The sequence below is a fragment of the Eublepharis macularius genome, chromosome 18 (assembly GCF_028583425.1).
Source record: "Eublepharis macularius isolate TG4126 chromosome 18, MPM_Emac_v1.0, whole genome shotgun sequence".
In the NCBI taxonomy this organism is placed as follows: domain Eukaryota; kingdom Metazoa; phylum Chordata; class Lepidosauria; order Squamata; family Eublepharidae; genus Eublepharis; species Eublepharis macularius.
The window spans coordinates 25412030-25433792 of record NC_072807.1 but is presented as its reverse complement, the minus strand read 5'-3'; the positions used below and the strand labels follow the sequence as shown (position 1 = coordinate 25433792).

Sequence of the window (21763 nt, the reverse complement as noted above, 5' to 3'; positions counted from 1 at the left end):
ATACTTTGCCATGAATTACTCACCCAACAGGTTCCATCAGAAAGCAGTTGCATCATTCATTAGACCCATCAATTAATAGAGCCTTTTTAAAAATTAGCATGCAGCTTGCAGCAGCTGCTTTATTAATATAGAAACCACAAACACTGAGCTATTTGTACACACGCCTTCTCTTCTCGACCAGCTTGCTCTTCAGGTTAATACATCATCGGTTGTGGGATCAGCTAAAGCTCTGGAGATAAATGCAAGCTTTTAGGTCCTGTTTTTTTTTTAAAGTAGCAGTTCTGGGGATGTTTTAATTTATTCCTCTCCTCGGAGAGATTCTGCCGATCTAGCCCTGGAATTTTTTCTCTTGATGACTGCCGTTACAGGTCCATCGGGTAATGTCTTGATGATGTTCCATGCTTCAAAACGGGTTAGTCCCTGCATCATGTTTGTGTGGACTTGCAGTAATTCATCTCCTGGCTGAACCAAGGGGTTGTGTTCCGATGCTACCCCTAATGGAAGCAAAGCAAATTTTCCTTAAGTTTCATGTAATATGCTTGACCTTTTCCACATGAGTTATTTGCCCATTGTTCAATGTTTTGGGGAAACAGGGTTTTTTTCTTGCTTCCCCACAGCATCATGGTATGTTCATGCACCTCCTGGGTTTCCCCCAGCTTTTCTCTAATTTTTCCCAAACCCGCTTTGCTGCAGAGTTTTGGGAAAGATCACAGCCATTTCGGTGGGCTTTTTGGTTTTGGTTTTTAATTGAGCAATTACAGATGGTTATAAAGTTATAATATGCTGTGTCTCTGAATTCTAAATGTTGTTATACCTCTACACTCCCAGCTTTCATTTCTAAAAAGTCTCTGGTTCCTTTTCTTGTGGAGATATAAGGGGAAAGGCATATATGTGCAACTAAAGGTGCTACAGATTTGCTGTTTAAAAAAGGACTGCTAGGAATTCAGAGAACTTGATACATAGATGGTTATAATAACAATACTCAGATGCCTTTTTAAAAAAAAAAAAACTGAAAACGCCCTCGTGTCACAGAGGAGAGGGGGGAGTGGCTTCTGCCAGGGGACTGAGACAGGTAAGCTATGGGGAAATCTGCCACGTGGAAGCCCTGTTGCTATTGAGCTGTATCAACAACCACATCAGCAATAGGGAGACCACACAAGCCTGTTCCCATGCGAAAAACTCTTCTATGACTAGAGAGGTCAAGCAGACATCCAGGCGATGTGAGCTACAATGCAAGCTTTTTTTCAATCATACAATTGTATATTACTGTAATGGGGATATAATACCTCCATCTGCCAAAATGGATTCTGGTCTATGAAAGGTGTGTGAACAATTTTTGAAAGCCCAGCTGGCTAGGGAAGGTCTTAAACTGCTTTCAGAAACCTGGGCCACCTGGAAGTACCCCAAGGCTCAAATCAGGTGAGATGCTGGAAGATCTGAAACTCGCTGTTCCTGGTGAGGTTTTTTTTAATGGAAATAACCACATGGATCCCTGAATTCAGGTCAAGACCTTTATGTGGTGGGAAAGTGGTGTGTTAATCTTCCTGCGCACCATGATTTCACCAACTGAAAACACATACAGCTAGTATGATCCCTGAAAGGGGGAATAAAACACGGTCTTTTAAATCTTAGGTTTTCTAGCATCGCATCTGGTTTGAGATATTTGAAATCAAAATCATAGAGCTGAAATGAGAGAAGGACCCAGTCATCCAAGCCCTCCCACAGAGACAGGACTACCCACTCTTCCAACCAAAAAGACTTTCAGAGTATAAACTTTGCAGAGTCAAACCTCCTTCAGATACAAGGAGGTATGAAGGTCCCTGAGCTTGTATATCCCAATCAGGAAGTGGGAAGGGTGAAGTAAAGAAGAGAGTCAGGATGTAAAGGTCCAGTGTTAGGATGCAGCTTGACTACAGCACCCCTGTTACAATGCAATCAACGCTACCAAAGTTTCAATGCAACTTCACCCCTCCCACCTCCTGACTGGGATATAAAGGATCTCTACTACTACTTGTATCTGAAGAAGGGAGCTTTGACTCTTGAAGTTTATATGCTGAAAATCTTATTGGTCTCTTAAGTTGCCACTGGACTCAAGATTGTCAGGGTATGAGCCTTTGATAGTCAGAGCTCCCTTCTTCAGATGTTCTTCTTTCTTCAGGTATTTGACCAAGAGAGCTTTGACTCTTGAAAGCTTGCACCTTGAAAAATCTTTTTGGTCTCTAAGATGCCACTGAACTCCAATCCTGCTGTTCTACTGCAGATCAACACATCTACCCACCCGAAATTCCCTCTACATAGCAACCAATACAATTTCTCCTTTACCTTTAAAAAGCCTGTTGATGGTTATGGGCTTATCTCCATGGATGGAGCCTTTTCCACCTTCTAAACTAAATCCTAAGCCTGCAGACGTCTTCTCCAGTGTAACAGTGAAGATTATGTCTTCAGATGCTGAATGGAAATAGAATGCTATTAGTCGATGTGGTGTGCTGTGAACAGGGAATCGTGCCCTTTAGGGCCATAATTTTCAAGGTATTCCAGGGAACTCTGAATAAAGAGGGGTTTCACAAGGATGGTTTTGACAAACTTCCTTGAACGAGACTTTGGCCAAAGCTACAAATCATCCCCCTGCACTGTGCACTTGGAGAGAAAAGTTAGGTGAGCAGATAAATAGCACCTTCCTCTTGTTCTACACTTCTGCTTTGGGGAAAAAAACACTTGTGATGTGACCGGCATGACTGGCATTAAGTCAAATTGCAACCCACAATTATCAAGTACTCACTTGAATCGGTTGACGTTTCTGATGCAGAGGAGTCGATGGACACGTTGAAGCTTGTTTCTCCCTTTTGGGGTTTCCTCGTGACAATCACTGCCTGCTTCGGATGCCGAGCCTTTCTTAAGATCTCCAGTGCTTTGTTGTGAGCAGCGCCCTTGAGAGACTTCCCATTGATGGATAAGACTTCATCTCCTTTCTGAATGGTTCCTTCCTGGGCTGCTAATCCACTGGGAAATACTCTGTGAACCTGTTCGAAAACCCAGCCATGATGGGGAAAAGGGATGTGGTAAAGTAAGTTGGTCTGTGACTAATATTTCCAGTTTGCTGGATTTGTCACGAAGTGGTAGAGTCGGTGTAATGATTTTGTGTGTGTGTGTCTTTAAATGCTTGGTGTGGTACGGATGAAGAGTGGGGCTGAAAGAGAGGGATGAGTGAGTGAGATGATTGGTTGTTGACTGAGATTGTGGGCAGAGTGAACTGTAGTTTTTAGTTACTGACTGGAGAGGAAAGATTCCTTCTGCTTTCTGGTTTAGACAGGCAAGCTGTGTGAAGCCTGAGGGTGTCTAAGCATTTCTGAGAGAAATATTGATTCTAATTTAGACAGGCAAACTGTGTGTGCGCCTGAGAGAAAGTCTATGTACATTTCAGTGAGTGATTATCTGAAGCAGGCAAACTGTGTGTGCGCCTGAGAGAAAGTCTATGTACATTTCAGTGAGTGATTATCTGAAGCAGGCAAACTGTGTGTGCGCCTGAGAGAGAAAGTTTATGTATATCTGTGTGACTGAGCCTATATGAAACTTTAAGAACTGATAACTCTCTTTGAAACTGTCAAGCTGAAGTAATAGTGTGAAACAGATACACTTCTTGTAAAAAGTTTAGTTTGGTTTTTTTCCATCCCAGAGTATATGTTATTCCTATATCCTATTCCTTTCCTCAGGGCCACATAGTCCCACGAAGGAGCCTGACACTTGGGCACGTTATTAAAAGGGAAATTTAAATTAACTATTTTGGAATAGAAACTCCTGGTGGCAGCAAATCTACCCAGAGGGTGTAAGAAGAGGGTTAAAGGAAAAATCTAATTCAGAAAGAAAGAGGGTCGTAACAGTGGGGCTTTAGAACAAACCAGGGCTTTTTTTCAGCAGGAACGCAGTGGAATGGAGTTCCAGAACCTCTTGAAAATGGTCACATGGCTGGTGGCCCTGCCCCCTGATCTCCAAACAGAGGGCAATCTAAACTCTCCTCTGTCTGGAGATCAGGGGGCGGGCCCACCAGCCATGTGACCATTTTCTCTGAGGGCAACCCACTGAGTTCCACCACCTCTTTTCCTGGAAAAAAAAGCCCTGGAACAAACTATTTTAAATATGTATGCACATGTGTAAAATGTCCATTCCCAATACCTTTCAGCAGGATGTTTTCGTAGCCTACTAAACCAGCAAATTCATTGTCTCCTTACAGAACTTGTACCCGGTAGGGGTAGGCAGCGTGTCATAAGACGCTTTCTCCTGGTTGCATTTTAAAATACCATAATCTGACATAATCAGTGATGGGTACAGAGAGAAGGATGGGCTTTTGGACATACTGAGATTTACCCAACTGGCATGCCTCTTGAGATAACGTCAGTGAATTTTGAGAGCCATTAAAGGTTGTTTTGGTTGTTAAATGTTTAATTTGTTATTAATTTTTCTTACCACAGGTGAGATGGAGGGGTGCCATTTTGGATTTTCTTCTCTGTGGTATCAATATGTCTTGGGGCCAGTCTAGAGGACAGGTAGTCCTCCTTGTATACCACTCCGGTCTCAGTTGACCCCTTGTTCCCACTTAGCTTAATGCCTGTGCAACCAAGAACCTCCTTTCTAGTTCCCTAAGTGGGACAAAATCCAGTAATTTACTGGGAAACAGAACGATGGGCTACACTGGAACCAGCTGGCTCACTATACATCTGATCTAGATGATTCATGGAATGCTTTCATTGTGAACCGCCAGCCACCTTAACTTCTGCATTGTAGCTAACTGAGCTAGAGTGGTGTAGTAATTAGAGTGTTGGACTTGAAGTAGAGTAGACCTCGGTTCAAATCCCCACTTGCCATGATACTTACATGGGGTGACCTTGGGCTAGTCGTTCTCTTTCAGCCTAACCTACCTCATGGGGGGGTGGGGGGGTGTATAGATATGGTGTGCCCTGTTATTTGGAGAACAGGCAAGATAAATATAAGTGACTGGCACTTAGATGGCTGGATGAGTATAAAGGCCTGGTTTCAGACAAGTGGTTATGGGCACCGGTAAGAAAGCAGCTGTCCGATTGCAGTGCTAAGGTGTGAGCAATTTGCAGCCCAGTACCCCAGCCAACAAAACTGCCCTTTCATCTGCTTGACAGCCAGGAGAAATTGTGCAAGTCACAAAAAGAGAAAAAATCAAGAATGTGCTTAAGGTAGATTTTAGAAGCCAGCATCTTGATATTATCAGCGACCAAAGTCTCAGCTATCTTGGTATTTATGGAAAACAGGAAATAGGATTCAGCCATATGGGTGGAGATTCTCCATGTGAAAGCTAGAGGTTGGATCCAGCCAGTTTCTTCATTCATTCTCTCCCAATTTGCCTCTTCACTACAGCCTCCATTCCCTGTGGCTATTGTCCATCCAAGTACCATGCTTCAAAGGGGACATTCTCTTTTTTCCTCTTCCACTGGTGGAAAAGCTGTCTGGATCCAACCCTAGGGCTTGTAAGAATAATTATGGCATCTTGCTCAGAATATCTGTCCACATACAAGGACTGGTAAAGTGACTGTTCCTCTTGCCTGAAGCAGTTGGTGGGTGATAAGGCAACATTGTTAGGTTTTTGCCCTCCCGCTTTTGCCTGCGTGCTTATAGATAATCAGTAACTGGCTATTTCTCATGTCCTAGTTGCCCCCACACCTTGTAGGTTACTTACCGTAATGGCTTTGTTTTCTAGGTCTACTCCTCCTGCAAGGCTGAAACCGAGACCGGCACCTTCTTCCTTGTGTAGAATTGTGACGTGAATGTCACTGAGTTGCTATAAGAAGGAGAAAACCTTGGTCATCCTACGGTACATGGATATGACATAAGATGAAAGCTCTGTGCTTTAAATTAGGGATGTGCGTTTCGGCATTCAGAATGCCGAAAGAATGCCGAAACAAAAGTGTTTCGGCTTCTTTCGGGGAATGCCGAAACGTTTCGGGGAATGCCGAAACGTTTCGGGTAGCCGAAAGAAAAAAGCCGAAACGTTTCGGGATTCTTTCGGCTTTCTTTCGGCTTTTCATTGGGAAAATGCCTCCGTCTTCCCGGACGTCTGGAGGAGGCATTTTCCCACCGAATAAGCCCAAAATTGGTGGGGACCTTCCTCTAACCCTTCTCTAACAACCACCCAAGTTTCAGACAGATTGGACTTTGGGGAGCCATGTTATGGCCCCCCAAAGCAGGTCCCCCCATCCTCCCATAAGAAAGCGAAGGAGCAGCATATTGTTAGCATGCTGCTGCTCATCTTTCTTCATTATTTCCTATGGGGAAAAAATGAAGAGGCAGGCTTCCTTTGCCAGGGGTGGCATTTTGCATGCAAAATGCCCCCTCACCCTCAGGGGCCCTTCTCCCACCCCTCCTCCCACCCCCCACCAAGGCTCAGCCTGCTCCCACTTGGGGGGGCCATTTCATGGCCTCCCCAAGTAGGTGCTCTAATCTCTACCACTGACAGCTGGGGGAGGCTTGTGTTGCCAGGGGTGGCATTTTGCATGCAAAATGCCCCCAAGCCCTCAGGGGCCCTTCTCCCACCCTTCCCCCCACCCCCCACCCAGGCTCAGACTGCTCCCACTTGGGGGGGCCATTTCATGGCCTCCCCAAGTAGGTGCTCTTTTCTCTACCACTGACAGCTGGGGAAGGCTTGTCTTGCCAGGGGTGGCATTTTGCATGCAAAATGCCCCCCAGCCCTCTGGGGCCCTTCTCCCACCCTTCCTCCCACCCCCCACCAAGGCTCAGACTGCTCCCACTTAGGGGGGGCATTTCATGGCCTCCCCAAGTAGGTCCTCTCAGCCCCTAAAGTCCACCCCTTACAGCCCCACACAAACCCAATTCCCCCCAGCTGCCACACACAGACCCAAATCCCCACATTAGCCCCTCACAGACCCAAATCCACCCCCACCTGCCCCACACCCATAACCCCAGGAACAGGCTGGCAAAGGCCAGCCCTCTCCCTTTGTTCCCTATGCTGGGAACTTCTAAACTCTCTTTCCCTGGGCAATTCTGCACAGCCCAGGGGTGCCACAATGGTGGGCACACTTCTGAGTGCCAGCTGGTCCCTGTGAAAGAGCACCTGAACCACAGACACCCTCCCTCAAATTCCCCCACCACCTACAGAGATGGCTGGCCAGCCAGCCCCATTGTTCCCTATGATGGGAACCAACTGCACAACAAAGAATAAAACAAGAACAACACAAAATAAAGTTTTAAATTTTTTTTTCTCCCTTCCAAAGTACAAGTAGGCAAAGCATTATGACACATTACACCAGCAGTCCCCCACACAGAAAAATTAAAACAAAACTCACTTAACATCAGAGAATCACAAAGCACAATTCCTGTCAAAAACACTTTATTTCTTGAACAGCTTTAGGTTACACAGCAGGGGGGAACACCAAAGGGCATGGCAGCACTATCTTACACAAAAATAACACAACTCACTTAACATCAGAGAATCACAAAAACACAATTCCTGGCAAAAACACTTTATTTCTTGAACAGCTTTAGGTTACACAGTAGGAGGGCACAACAGGACATGATAGCAATGTACTACAAAAAATAATACAACCCACTTCACCGTTTTTGACAGCAATTGTGTTTGTGTGATTCTCTGATGTGAAGTGAGTTGTGTTATTTTTGTGTAGTACACTGCTTTCCTGCTCTGTGGTGCCTTCCTACTGTGTAACCTAAAGCAGTTACAGAAATAAAGTGCTTTTGACAGCAATTTTTTGGGGTGATTCTTTAATGTGAAGTGAGTTGTGTTATTTTTGTGTAAGATACTGCTTCCATGCCCTTTGGTGTTCCCCCCCTGCTGTGTAGCCTAAAGCTGTTCAAGAAATAAAGTGTTTTTGACAGGAATTGTGCTTTTGTGATTCTCTGATGTTAAGTGAGTTGTGTTATTTTTGTGTAAGATAGTGCTGCCATGCCCTTTGGTGTTCCCCCCTGCTGTGTAACCTAAAGCTGTTCAAGAAATAAAGTGTTTTTGACAGGAATTGTGCTTTGTGATTCTCTGATGTTAAGTGAGTTTTGTTTTAATTTTTCTGTGTGGGGGACTGCTGGTGTAATGTGTCATAATGCTTTGCCTACTTGTACTTTGGAAGGGAGAAAATAATTTTTTTTAAACTTTATTTTGTGTTGTTCTTGTTTTATTCTTTGTTGTGCAGTTGGTTCCCATCATAGGGAACAATGGGGCTGGCTGGCCAGCCATCTCTGTAGGTGGTGGGGGAATTTGAGGGAGGGTGTCTGTGGTTCAGGTGCTCTTTCACAGGGACCAGCTGGCACTCAGAAGTGTGCCCACCATTGTGGCACCCCTGGGCTGTGCAGAATTGCCCAGGGAAAGAGAGTTTAGAAGTTCCCAGCATAGGGAACAAAGGGAGAGGGCTGGCCTTTGCCAGCCTGTTCCTGGGGTTATGGGTGTGGGGCAGGTGGGGGTGGATTTGGGTCTGTGAGGGGCTAATGTGGGGATTTGGGTCTGTGTGTGGCAGCTGGGGGGGAATTGGGTTTGTGTGGGGCTGTAAGGGGTGGACTTTAGGGGCTGAGAGGACCTACTTGGGGAGGCCATGAAATGGCCCCCCCAAGTGGGAGCAGTCTGAGCCTTGGTGGGGGGTGGGAGGAAGGGTGGGAGAAGGGCCCCAGAGGGCTGGGGGGCATTTTGCATGCAAAATGCCACCCCTGGCAAGACAAGCCTCCCCCAGCTGTCAGTGGTAGAGATGAGAGCAGAGCACCTACTTGGGGAGGCCATGAAATGCCCCCCCCCAAGTGGGAGCAGGCTGAGCCTTGGTGGGGGGTGGGAGGAGGGGTGGGAGAAGGGCCCCAGAGGGTTGGGGGGCATTTTGCATGCAAAATGCCACCCCTGGCAACACAAGCCTCCCCCAGCTGTCAGTGGTAGAGATTAGAGCACCTACTTGGGGAGGCCATGAAATGGCCCCCCCAAGTGGGATCAGGCTGAGCCTTGGTGGGGGGTGGGAGGAGGGGTGGGAGAAGGGCCCCTGAGGGTAAGGGGGCATTTTGCATGCAAAATGCCACCCCTGGCAAAGGAAGCCTGCCTCTTCATTTTTTCCCCATAGGAAATAATGAAGAAAGATGAGCAGCAGCATGCTAACAATATGCTGCTCCTTCGCTTTCTTATGGGAGGATGGGGGGACCTGCTTTGGGGGGCCATAACATGGCCCCCCAAAGTCCAATCTGTCTGAAACTTGGATGGTTGTTAGAGAAGGGTTAGAGGAAGGTCCCCACCAATTTTGGGCTTATTCGGTGGGAAAATGCCTCCTCCAGGCGTCCTGGAAGACGGAGGCATTTTCCCATAGAAAAAAGCCGAAAGAATGCCGAAATAATGCCGAAAGAATCCCGAAAGTCGAAAGCCGAAAGAGATTCTTGTTTCGGCTTTCGGCTTTAACGATAGAGAATCTTCTTTCGGCTTTCTACTTTCGGCTATAGCCGAAAATTTTTGGCTTGCACACCCCTACTTTAAATAGGTGGATAAAAGGGGAGGGGTGTTGGCAGGTGCAACTTTTCCTTGTGGAACATGATGGCATCACAAGTTTCATGTGCAAGGTTGCCCTCTTCAGCTAAATTGTTGAGGAATCCTGGCCAACACCGATAAATAAGATTTGGGACCCAAATCTTGGTCTTCTACTACAGACCAACACAGCTACCTACCCAAAACTGATAAATAAGCAGACTTCACAGAACTATCTCTGTTACTGATGGGAAAAAACCCTCTGTATTCACCTTGCCTGCAGGATTTATTTATGGTTTATGGAATAGATTAAGAGAAACTCTAACAAGAGAGTGTCTTTGTTGACTGCAAAGAAGAGCAAGCGGCAAGGCTGGCGATTTGTGTTCCTGGGAAACCTTGGACATTTCTAGAGGTTCCTTAACAAGACAATCAGTAATAACAGACAGGCTTCACTTGAGGTGGTGAGGTCACTCAAGAGTCTCTGTACATGAGACACCTTGGCAAGTGTTCATCAGGTGTAGGGAGACGCCATGTTAGCCAGAAAGCTTAGTTTCAAAAGACAGAGCCAGCGAGATTGCTCCTCAGAGGGTTTGTTGATTTCACCTTTGCCTCCCTGAAGGCTCTGTCAATTTCACCTCTCCAGTCTACAACTGTGTGGGATCACAACTAGAGAGCAGGGAGGAATGGAAATGGGCTGAAGCTGCCTTCCAGAGCCAGGCTCAGACCTGGGCCGAATCCACATTACCTCCGCGCGTCCCGGTGTTGCACTAAATGTCCACGAAACACCCGGAAGTATAGCGTCTTTCAAGCGCGATTCAGAAATCGCGCTTGAAAGACGCTATACTTCCGGGTGTTTCGCGGACATTTAGTGCAACACTGGGACGCGCGGAGGTAATGTGGATTCGGCCCAGAGGTTATAATAGACTGAAGTTTCCCTTTTGGAATTTCACAGCCCCTTCACACAGCTCCAGTATATAGCAAAGCCTTTGCCCTGCCCGGCACTCTCTTTTTAAACTACCCTTCCTGGCTAACATTGCATCTCTTGACACATGTTCTTCATGTGTCAGATCTCGTGTAAAGAGACTTTCAGTACAGGAGAGCACAGGCAAATTCAGGGACATCCCCAGCTCCCTGCAAAAGCTCTCCTTTGAATTTTATGTACCATTTCATTCCCAGCAATGTGGCACATTCTAGTTTGTCCTGGGCCCCTGACACTTTTGCCAGTCAATCCTTCATGCTCTATGTGAGCATCACCCCACTGAGGTCATCGCTCATATCCCTCCTCTTCCTGTCATGTCACTGTGACGCCCCCTTACTTCCTGTCATATGCTTGCTGCTCAGTGTGTACAATGGGGGCTAAAGATTAAATGCTGGAGACCACTGCCCTAAAATATACCACAATCCTACATAAGGCAAAAAAATCAATGTAGAATACCTTTAGTGGGAGGGAGAGTATACTAAAGGCAAGCCCTGTAGGACTGTAAGAAGAAAATGCATCACATTTTAACTATGCTGTGAGTAGAATCTAACCAGATAATACAAGTGAAGTACTCTTAAAATACTGCTGTATTTTTATTATTAATTGACTGAAATGTACTCTTTCCTTCCCCTTTCTTTCTTTTAATTTAACAGGTTTGAAAACCCTGATTTGGTGTTTAAACCCATAAATATTGACACGTACGCCACCACAACCCACCCCGTTTCCGTTTTTGATAAATAAATAAGTTGCTGCTTGAGGGCACAATCCCAGCCTCATTACAAAGGCAATAAGAACTTGCCCTTGCCCTGGTATCAAAATATGAGATCCCCCCCCCCCACTCATCTGATAAACAGAATCCTGCTACGTCAAACAGAACCAAGGCTGTCCAATTCTTAGCTTCTGATACTAAGAGCCAAGCTCCAAGTGACGAATGACACTTGCCTGGCAAGTGAACAGACTCACGTGTATTCCTCCCTGTTCACTTGCCGTTCGCTTGCTCTCCACTTGACCAAGGAATACATGTGAGTCTGTTCACTTGCCAGGCAAGTGTCATTCATCACTTGTAGTTTGGCTCTGAGTGATTTGTTGAGAGCCCAGGGAAGGTGCTCTTGCCATTTCACCCAGGAGACATTTTCTCGTTCAGAAAGGACTACCACTGGCCCACAGAAGAGGGGAAGAAAGTTTCATATCTCGCCACTCGACAGACTTACTTTTAACGTTGCCTCATCTAAAGTCTTCACCTCCTCCATGAGCTTTCTCAGTTCTTCAGGGGTGAGGAGAGAGATGACAGCCTGCCCTGAAGCCCCCAAAGCCTGTGATGAACTGCCGCTCTGCCTGTCTTCCTCTTTCTCCTTCTCTGTCAGATTCACATTGAAGTCCCTCAGCTCGGAGAGGCTACCCAGTGCGGGAAGAGGAAATTACATAAGATAAGTAACCCTGTCGGATCAGGGCCAAGAACTATCTATAGCATCCTGTTCCCCTCAGTGCCCAGCCAGCTGACCCCGGAAAGCTGGCATGCGAGAGGCTAAAACTTCCACCTGAAGTTTCTCTCCAGACACTGGTATTTAGAAGATGGAGGATCTGTTTAGCCATTGTGGCTAATAGAGAAGGATGAACCAGTCCTCTGTGAATGCATCTATTCCCATTTCTAACGTCAACTTAAGCTAGTGGTGCTCTGACCTGGATGGCCCAGCCTCAATCTCGTTAGCTTTCAGAAGCTAAGCAGGGTTGGTCCTGGTTAGTACTTGGATGGGAGAACACCAAAGAAGTCCAGGGTTGCCACGCAGGGACAGGCAATGGCAAACCAACTCAGTTCATTTCTTGCCTAGGAAACCGTATCCTGGCTGTGACTTGTTGGCATTTTACACACTCAAGTTAGTGGCCGTTGCTATATCTTGCGGCCACAAGTTCCATGAGTGGGAAAGAACTTTTCTTTGGCTAGTCCTCACTCACTTCCTTGGGTGCCTCTCCCTGCACTGTCCACAAAGATGCACTTTTGCTGCGTGCCCGTGGCCTGCTTCTCTACTCAAAAGTACAGAAAAAGTAAACTGAAAGAAGCTTTGCGCTGTTCAAAAGCCACAAGGAAAATATCCCCAAGGGTACTTTTAAATGAACTCTGTGGATTATCTGTACTGAATAAAGCTTCTTGTGCAGCTTGAGATGGCTCTCTGGAAACTCATCCTACATGGAGAAGGGGCTGCAGAGAAAAAGGGGGGGGCTTTGGAGCCCTGAAAAAAATGGATGGAAACATCATTCATGGTTCTGTGGAATCCACTCCCTCCCCTCATGAACACCTCCAAAGGGTGGTTCCCTTTTCTTAACTTTCTCTCTTGAAAGTCACTACCTTTGCCCCAATTTCTGTGGTGATTTTCTACACTGAAATCTCCGGACTCTTGCAATATTCTGTTAACTACGAGAAGATCAGAGCGTGGGTCATTTGCCTTGAGTGAACATCTCTGAGGCAGTAGCACGTGCTTGAATTGGGACACAGAAATTTGAGGTCAAAAGCAGGCTCTCTCTGTGGCTGCAGCCAATCAAAGACAGCATAGCACAGAATCGAGGAAGTCTTCAAGAAAGGCCTGGATAGTATGTAAGCCCTTTCAGATGCAGTTTCAATAGGAGGCGGAAGAGTTACAACCTTTCTTTCTAACCACAACTTTACGTGTTGCACCAGAAACCAAGGCAGTTGAGAAGTGCTCAAAAGGGTGTGTGTGTGAGGGGCGGGGGAATTCTCAGCTGTACTCCCAAAGAGAGCTTACCATGCAACCAACTGGATCACACACAGCCTGTAAGAAGGCGCTATCTGTTGTGCTAACTGCATCTCCTGACGAAACCAGGAGTCTCAAATCTTGCTGAGCTTGGAATAGTGGGATGTTGTGTGGGGTGTTCTTGGGGTGGGTGGGTGCTGGTTTGTGTTGGGACCTTGGGAAGAGGGGGCTCTGTTTTCCTATCGTGAAACAACCCCCACGAGTTACTCTCATCCCCTCTGGGCTAAACTTTCCAGCTCAGACTATTAAAGTTCAAACCATTTTACAATTTAAAAACCATTTTTGTTTTTCTTTTCAGTGCAACTGTAGGGATTTTTTTTTTACACAAACCTTGATTAAAATTTGGTGGGGAGCCAGTTGCCAGATAAAACTAAGAGGGCCAGATACATCTTGCCGTTCCTGTCCTCCACTGTAAAGCAAGTAATGCCCTGATAAGTAACGCGTGTCAGAAGACATTCATAAAAGAAGAGGGTCTTACTTGAGAGAGAAGCTGGTGTCTGAGGAAGGAGTTTCACTTGCATGACAGAGAGAGGTTCCGTTTTCATCTGTGTGGGGCTTTAGCAATCCCTCGTGTGACCTCCACGGATTTTTCCCGGAACTCAGCGGAGACTGAGGAAGGGAATGCAAGGATTTCATCAAAGCCGAAGAGAAGTGACTGCTGAGAGAATAGATTTTGCTGTATTTTTCCTCTGTGCTCTTCAGCATTTCACAGGACTGGGCAGAGGTCAGTGGAAAGCTCCGCGCTCTCTGACTTGGTGTTTTTGTGACTCGGGAGTTGGGTTCGGCACCTTGCAACGGTAGTGAGTCCAAAGGCAATTCAGGGAAGGTGCTACTGGTGGTCTTTGAGGTGGGGCTACATTTCTCTCTTGAGCAACAAGAGGAACCAAGGAGGCTTGGATCTAGACATGACTGAGGACAGGAGCTTTCAGAACCTTGATGGTCCATGTTCCCTGAAGGAATTTGGTTCAGATGTACCAAGGCAGATTTGGCCTCCCTTCTACTGAGAGATTTTTCATTTTGGGTTGACAGTTTGGGACTAAGTTTTCTGTCTCCCTTTTCGGGTGATTGTGGCGTGCCCAGACTTTCAAACGAGCTTATTCTTTGCTTTATCGACAATCCTCTAGCTGAGGCACGGCTTATCTTCGAGCCCAGTTCGTTGTCGGAAACACTCTGGTGCTCGGTGTTGTTTTGCCTCGCTGGCGTTGCTGTATCTGAACTTCCTGGCTTGAAGCCTTTGAGACTCTGACGAAACCAGGTTGGTTTAGGCGCTACTGGTGGGCCTTTCTTCACAAAGTCACCTTCATCGGATGACCTGGGGGCTTTGGGATCTGCTTCTTCTGTGTCTGATCTCTGCAGGACCACTTCGGAGCAGATAGCGGCTTGGCTGCCCTCATTGGTGTTGACGTCGGGGTGCAAGCTCAAGGAACACCCGTCTTTCAACATGCCGGGGTTAAACAAGCTTTTGATGCAGTCCGAAATCCTGACCCAAGGATCTTCAGTGGTAGCCTCTAGACTGTAATCGACCCTTGCTTGCCTTCTGAGGGCAGGTCTTTGGGCTGACGAGAGAACCTTGCCTGAATCAGAGAACATGGGATGAGCACCAGTGAATATTATCAACAAACCATCTCATCCTGTGGGTTTACGTGGACCGGCATGCTAACAGTAGCAAGCCTATGATGCTTCCAGACAATTGTAGACTGAGGACTTGAGAGGGCCAGTTTGTAGTGGGGAAAGAAACCAGTGTAGGGCACTGTAGACCCATGTCTCTGTTTCCTTCTTCTACCCCATAACCCTCCCATCAGCTAACATAACTTCTGGTTGTCATGTGGCCCAACCAGAGGGAAGGGATGTTGAGGAAACTTATGGCCAGAAGGGTGGATTTAGCACCTTGCTCTTGCCCATTGGTGCTACAGTGTCAGACTAGGGTCTGGGAGGCCCAGGTTCGAATCCCCACTCTTCTGTGGAAGCTTGCTGGGTGACCTGGGGCCAAACACTCTCTTTCTCTCCATTTAACCTACCTTATAGAGTTGTTATGAGGATAAAATAGAGGAGAGGAGAATGATGTTAAGCCTCTTTGGGTCCCCACTGGGGAGAAAATGGGGTATAAATGAAGTAAAATAAAGACCACCTTTTTGGTGACAGCCCCTAAAGACATGGGTCTGCTGCCATTGTGTCTAGTCCACCACTCCCAAACTGTCTGTCACATTTGTATCTGATTCTCCCTCTAATGAGCTCAAGGTGTTCACCTCTCCTCCATTTTATCCTCGCAACAATCCTGTTAAGTGAGTTAGGCAGGTAAATAATAATAATAACATAATAACATTCGATTTATACACTGCCCTTCAGGACAACTTAAAAGCCACTCGGAGCAGTTTACAAAGTGTGTTAGAGCCAGTTTGGTATAGTGGTTAAGAGCGACAGGATGCTAATCTGGAGAACTGAGTTTGATTTCCCACCCCTCCACTTCAAGCCAGCTGGGTGACCTTGGATCAGTCACAGCTCTTTCGGAGCTTTCTCAGCCTCACCCACCTCACAGGTTGATGGTTGTTGTGGGGATAATAATAATACACTTTGTAAACTGCTCTGAGTGGGTGTTAAGTTGCCCTGAAGGGCGGTATATAAATCAAAGGTTGTTGTTATCCTCACAACAATCAGCCTGTGAGGTGGGCAGGGTGAGAGAGATCTGGAGAGCTGTGACTGACCCAAGGTCACCCAGCTGGCTTCAAGCAGAGGAGCGGGGAATCAAACCTGGTTCTCCAGATTAGAGTCCTGCTGCTCTTAACCACTACACCAAACTGCCTCTGGTGACCCACTCAAAGCTGAGCCTGCCTGACAGGGCAGTCCTAAGAGGCACTGTCCTGAGAGTAATCCCCAGTGAATAGACTTAAGTAGTTCCGGAACGAAAGAGCGGGAGCCCTCATGACAAACATCATTTATAGCCCACCTTTCTCACTCCAAGCTGATTACAAAATAAGAAAAGCATTCAACCAGATAGCAAAGGCCTCCAATAAACAATACAACAGGAGTAGGGTTACAGAAACTGGAAAACCATGTAAATTAATTCTGACCTGCCTGAGGCAACCAAAAATATCTAAGGCATGAGATACTATAATGAAGAAAAGGCCTTACATTGCAGGTCATTGCAGTAAAAAGGGGTGCGTCTGTACTATAAATATTGCAATAGACTACAATATTATCCCTTATAGAAGCTACCTCCCGAACTGATCCAAGCATCTTTTGAAGCAAGAGTGAGTTGCTATCTTCCAATGAAGTGTATATGATCAATGCTAGTAATGCTTCTTACCCATTAAGAGGGAGTGTGGTAGCACAGGTTCGAACACTCCACTGGCAGGGAGGAATTGGTTTGCTTGAAAATGACAACAGTGGTCCTATGAAGGTAGTTTCAGGTACGTAGCCATGTTGGTCTGCAGAACAGCAGGACTGGAGTCCAGGGGCGCCTTAGAGATCAACAAGATTTTCAGGGTGTAAGTCAAAGAGTCAAAGCTCCCTAGGTTAGATACAAGGAAAAATCTGAAGAAGGGAGCTTTGATTCTTGAAAGCTTATGCCCTGAAAAGCTTGTTGGTCTCTAAGGTGTCACTAGACTCCAGTCCTATGGTGAGCACCACAGATACACTGCTCACCTGCTGGGTGTGGGTTTTCCCTTTTGCAGCACCCATTTTGTGCACAATCTAGAAGGGTGAGCTGCTTCAAAGGACAGATCACTTCAGCTGGATCTGGGCCTCTTCTATAAGTGGTATCTCTAGTTGGTTTATGATAGGGAATAACAGAGCTTAATGTCTGTTAAATGTAGTGTCAGTAAGAAAAGTTAACTATAAATGAAGTAAATAAATAAATATTTCTTGCAGCCTGCTTCAGTAGAAAGGAAAGTGGGTGATTGTGCCTATTCTAAGTTTCCATTGACCTTGTTCTAGTTCAGGGTTGTGTCAACTAATCAATACCCTTTAGCCTACATTAAGGCCATGTATCATTATTTATTTTGACTGTTCATGTCTGCATTGAGTTTAGTTTTAAAAATAATCAAGTCCTGCATACATTTTCTGCAGCCAAAAAACAAAATTAATTCTGACTTTCCTAATCACATTTGATTCCCACCCTTGTCCCAGGGAAGATCCATTAGCCTCACAACAGCTCTACGAGGCAGGAAGAGGCATGAGAGAGAATGACCAATAGAAGTTGATCCAGTGAGTTTCGTAGCTGAGCCTTCTTGATCCACATCTGACCATTCCTCCACTACCTATTTTCCTTTCAAAATATTTTATTTATGTTATTTATAATCACCTTTCTTACTGAGACAAGGCAGATTACACAGTGTAAAATGATCTTAATCTTGCTTCCTTTTATTGATAAAATTACACTGTACATATTTTGCATGACAACTGATGCAAAATCACTCTTCTCACAGTAATGTCCCTGTTTTATTGCAATACATCTTTCCATAAATGGACCCCAAACTAGCCACAGTTGCTTATGAGCCTATGGAAGGAAGGACGGGCCTATTGACTACAGTAAGACTTACCCATGGAGTGAGCTGCATTTAAATCTATCAGACTTACCCTAGTCACTGATAACTAGTTCCACTAATTTCAGTGGAACATGATATTTGCCAGCTGGGCTGAAAGTCTCTTTGGAAGGTATTGAAGAACCACTGCAGCAATAGCATTAATTTGCTGATATTTATTCCAATAACAGAGGTCAAAACATACCTTTGTTGGTTTTTTTTTCTTGATCCGCAGCTGCTAAACGTACAGGGGACTGTTCTGCAGCTCTCGGTGCTAAAGAACTTGCAAAGGAGCCGTGGGTTTTAACCGTTTTATTTCTCTGCCGCAGAGTCTCTCTTACTTCCTGTGGGATAAACAGGAAACATAAGTGTGACAAAACTCAGTTGCACAAAGCTGTGTTCTGTACACCCAGGTTGGAATAACAGAGCAACAACTTTTGTTGGGGGTTTAGATTGAACAATCTTATCGTTCAATTGGGGAAAAAATTGTAATCTGGTCTGGTGGCTAGGAGAACAAGCTGTGATTCCTGCTTCAAATCTCACCTTTGCAACAAAGAAGCCTTAGGGAAAAGTATACAAAACAGAAAAGGGAGAATGCTCAAGTTGTACATAGGTTCTGATTGATGTGGCGCCAATCCATTTGCAGCCATACCAGATCGTTTTTTAGAACCTTTCACGGTAATGCCCTTAAAATGCATTTGAGAATAAACTGTCCATGCAAAACAAACATTCCTTTCAGTACCTCCCAAATAAACTTGGCTTTGGATGTTACAAGCTCAAATATTTCATATTAAAATAAAACAATCAAATGTCTCTTTTTTCCAGGACACAGCAAAAGCTCCTACCTTTAGGGAACCCTATCCACATGTACGTGTTTGCTGCAGAATACCTCTCAATTGGAGAAGGTTTGGGGGGCAAGTTTTTCAGAGCACAGTCACCATGTGAAGCACTGGCTGAGTAAATTGATGAGGACAATAGATCTGGGGAATTGTTTTCTCAGACAGTTTCAGGTGTTGGTCTGTAGTAAGAGAGACCAATCAGAGTTCCAGGGTATGAGTATCTGACGAACGGAGCTCCATCTCTTGAAAGCTCATACCCTGGGAATCTAGTTGGTCTTTAAGGTGCTACTGGACCCAAATCTTGTTTTGTTAGAGCCAAGCTACAAGTGACGATTTACACTTGCATGGCAAGTGAATAGACTCACGTGTGTTCCTCCCTGTTCACTTGCCATTCACTTGATGTGGAGCGCAAGTGAATGGCAAGTGAACAGGGAGGAATACACGTGAGTCTATTCACTTGCCATGCAACTGTAATTTGTCACTTGTAGCTTGGCTCTCAGACAGTTTCAGGAGGGTAGCCATGTTGGTCTGCAGTAGAAGAGCAAGATCCGAGTCCAGTAGCACCTCAAAGACCCAACAAACTTCCAGGGTATAAGCTTTCCAGAGTCAGGCTCCCTTTGTCAGATGTTTTGTCAGAGGCGCCTTTACAAAATCTTGCCTTCAGAAATCATTGGCAATGTTCTGAGCCTTCCAAGAATCTGTGGGACAGTTTGCAAACTTTTGTCTTGTTGTCCGATGGTGTATTTGCGAGATCTCTTTAGCACAGGGCTTTTTTTCAGGGGAAACGCGGGGGAACGGAGTTCCGGAACCTCTTGAAAATGGTCACATGGCTGGTGGCCCCGCCCCCTGATCTCCAGACAGAGGGGAGTTGAGATTGCCCTCTGTCTGGAGATCAGGGGGCGGGGCCACCAGCCATGTGACCATTTTCTCCGAGGGCAACCCACTGAGTTCCACCACCTCTTTTCCCAGAAAAAAAGTCCTTCTTTAGCATATGATGATAGAGGAACATTATGGCCTCAAGGTGACTTTTGTTGCTCAAAAATGGCCACATGGTTTGCCCCATCTGATACTCTAACCTGTGCGATTTTGCCACGCTGAACAGGTACTTGGCAATAGTTTGCAACACTGCAAGTCGGTACAGACAATTTTCAATTCCAGACAATTGGCTATCATCTTCTGCAGTTCTCAGGACATAAATATGTTTTTACATATTTGCCTGGTCTTGTGGATGGTCCTTTTGGCTAACAAACATTTTATAATTAAACGTCTAAATGTCCATTAGTGTGGTCTCACAACACAACAAAAACAAAGGGTATATTTATTGTGGATTAATCTAAGGCTTCCCCCCCCTTCCATAATTAATATTCATGAGCATCTGAGGATGCATATGTCAGGGGGAAAAACCTAAATCTACAGTTTACCACTTTAAGGGGTTTTTAATGGTTCGGGAAAGGGGGGTGCTTTCTGCAAGCCCTGTACTGTTGATTTATCAGTTTTTCTTACTTTGCATGCTAGTAGGCACTTCTCGTTTCTAAGCTCAGGCTACCCAAGGGTAAGTTCCACTTCCTTTTTCAAAACAAATTCACATTTCTATACCCATCTTGACATTTTACAAGCTTGTGCAAATATACTAGAACTGATGTGTCTCTTGGGAAAAGGTCACATAGAGGCGTTTAATGCACGATGCTTAAATCTGTAATGCAAATATGTAGGTGGAAAGAGATGAATTTTCTGATTAGCTTCCATGTTTTATCCCAGCACATTACCAGAGATCACCTCTTCTCATTTTCTGGTCTCTGAGGCTCTATCTACACATTACAAAGTGAGGAACAACACGAGGATTTTGTATCACGTGTGATGGGGAGTTTTGTGCCTCCCAAATGCACACCAGCTCTTTTCTGTTTGCCACCAAGCCCCCCTGCCCTGCCGTTTTTGTGTCTGCAAACCGACCCATGGAGCTGCTGTTATCTTTGCTGTAAAAATTACATTCATTGCGTTACTATATGAAAGTTGAACAACGGAACCTATGAGGCAGCAAATAGGGCAACATGTGATTTTCCAGTTTTGGTATACATGATCGGATGCTCATATTTTTGAAGGTATTGTTCACACTGAAGCTGGAAAACACGCACATTTCTCTGTTCACACAAAATAGTGACCACATGAATTGAGAGGATACATATTCTCCAAGTAAATCAGAATAGCTGAAAAGGGTAGCTGTTTGATTTTAATGTCAGTATCTTTTTTGTTCTCTTCGGAGCTTTTGTTTTTCCTCATTCCCTCTCATGTTCAATTGTCTTAGCCCACCAAAGCGGGGGGACCTACTTAATGTTTTGGAAGCCATATCTCTAAATAAATATGTGTTTAGCCATGGCAATCTGCCACACATGATCCTTCCTTCATGCTCAATGTTTTAATTCTTTTAAATCTTCTAATTGTTGCTTTTATGCCTTTGTATTAGCTCTAGTTTTAATCATTTTAATGATGTGCTGCTGCTGCTGTTTTAATGGTTTTGAAATGTGATGTTATTATGTATGTTTTAATTTGCCTTTATAAGGGCAGAAAGGCAGGATATAAATTTTGTTAAATAAATAATTAAATAAAATAAGGTTGCTGAACCTGTAGGTGACCAGTGCAGGAACCTGTCTTACCTGTGAATTGGGAGGACTCCCATTGCTTTGCTGGTTGGGCCTCTCTTTCCCTTCTTTGTGAGTCCCTTCATTATTGAGGCAGTCTTGTTTGAAATACTTCCTTGGTGGCGGTTTGGGTTTTGACGATCGCGGTTTTCTAACCAGGATCTCTGCAGATCTTTTGGGATTTATAGAGAGGTGATCTACTTCTTTGAGAGCAGGCCGAGAGGTCTTCTCCAGGCTGGTTCGAGAGGAAGAAGACAAGGAGCCTGGCTGTCTGGTAATGGGTACATCAATACTATGTCCTTTTGCTTTCAAATCTGGCAGTTGGTAGGGGAGGCCATTTCCGCAAGATGACCTGGGGTTGTAACTGCTGTCGCTGCTGGAGCGGATCATTAGCTTTTGAGGGTGGGGGCTGAAATAAGCTGGGTTCTTCTCCATGTGTTTTTCACATGGGGGTTTCTTATGCCAACTTGTCTCCAGACTTTTCATGCCTGCATTTGAGAAGAATAATTTAAAACATAATCACAGTGGATTCTGCCTTTGTGCCCC

The 21763-nt window shown here is 45.3% G+C and overlaps 1 protein-coding gene across 1 annotated transcript in view; it reads right to left on the bottom strand.

The window, feature by feature from the left end:
• Positions 1 to 104: 104 nt before the first annotated feature.
• IL16 (interleukin 16) overlaps positions 105 to 21763 on the bottom strand; it is a 38723-nt gene continuing 17064 nt past the window's right edge. The window contains exons 11-18 of the mRNA XM_055003096.1: positions 21233 to 21705; positions 17948 to 18086; positions 13701 to 14796; positions 11666 to 11849; positions 5702 to 5803; positions 2780 to 3020; positions 2323 to 2448; positions 105 to 494 (exon numbers count right to left, since the gene is read on the bottom strand). Of these exons, the coding sequence (XP_054859071.1) occupies positions 298 to 494; positions 2323 to 2448; positions 2780 to 3020; positions 5702 to 5803; positions 11666 to 11849; positions 13701 to 14796; positions 17948 to 18086; positions 21233 to 21705 (2558 nt within the window). The 3' untranslated portion in view covers positions 105 to 297. The remainder of the gene's footprint in view (positions 495 to 2322; positions 2449 to 2779; positions 3021 to 5701; positions 5804 to 11665; positions 11850 to 13700; positions 14797 to 17947; positions 18087 to 21232; positions 21706 to 21763) is intronic.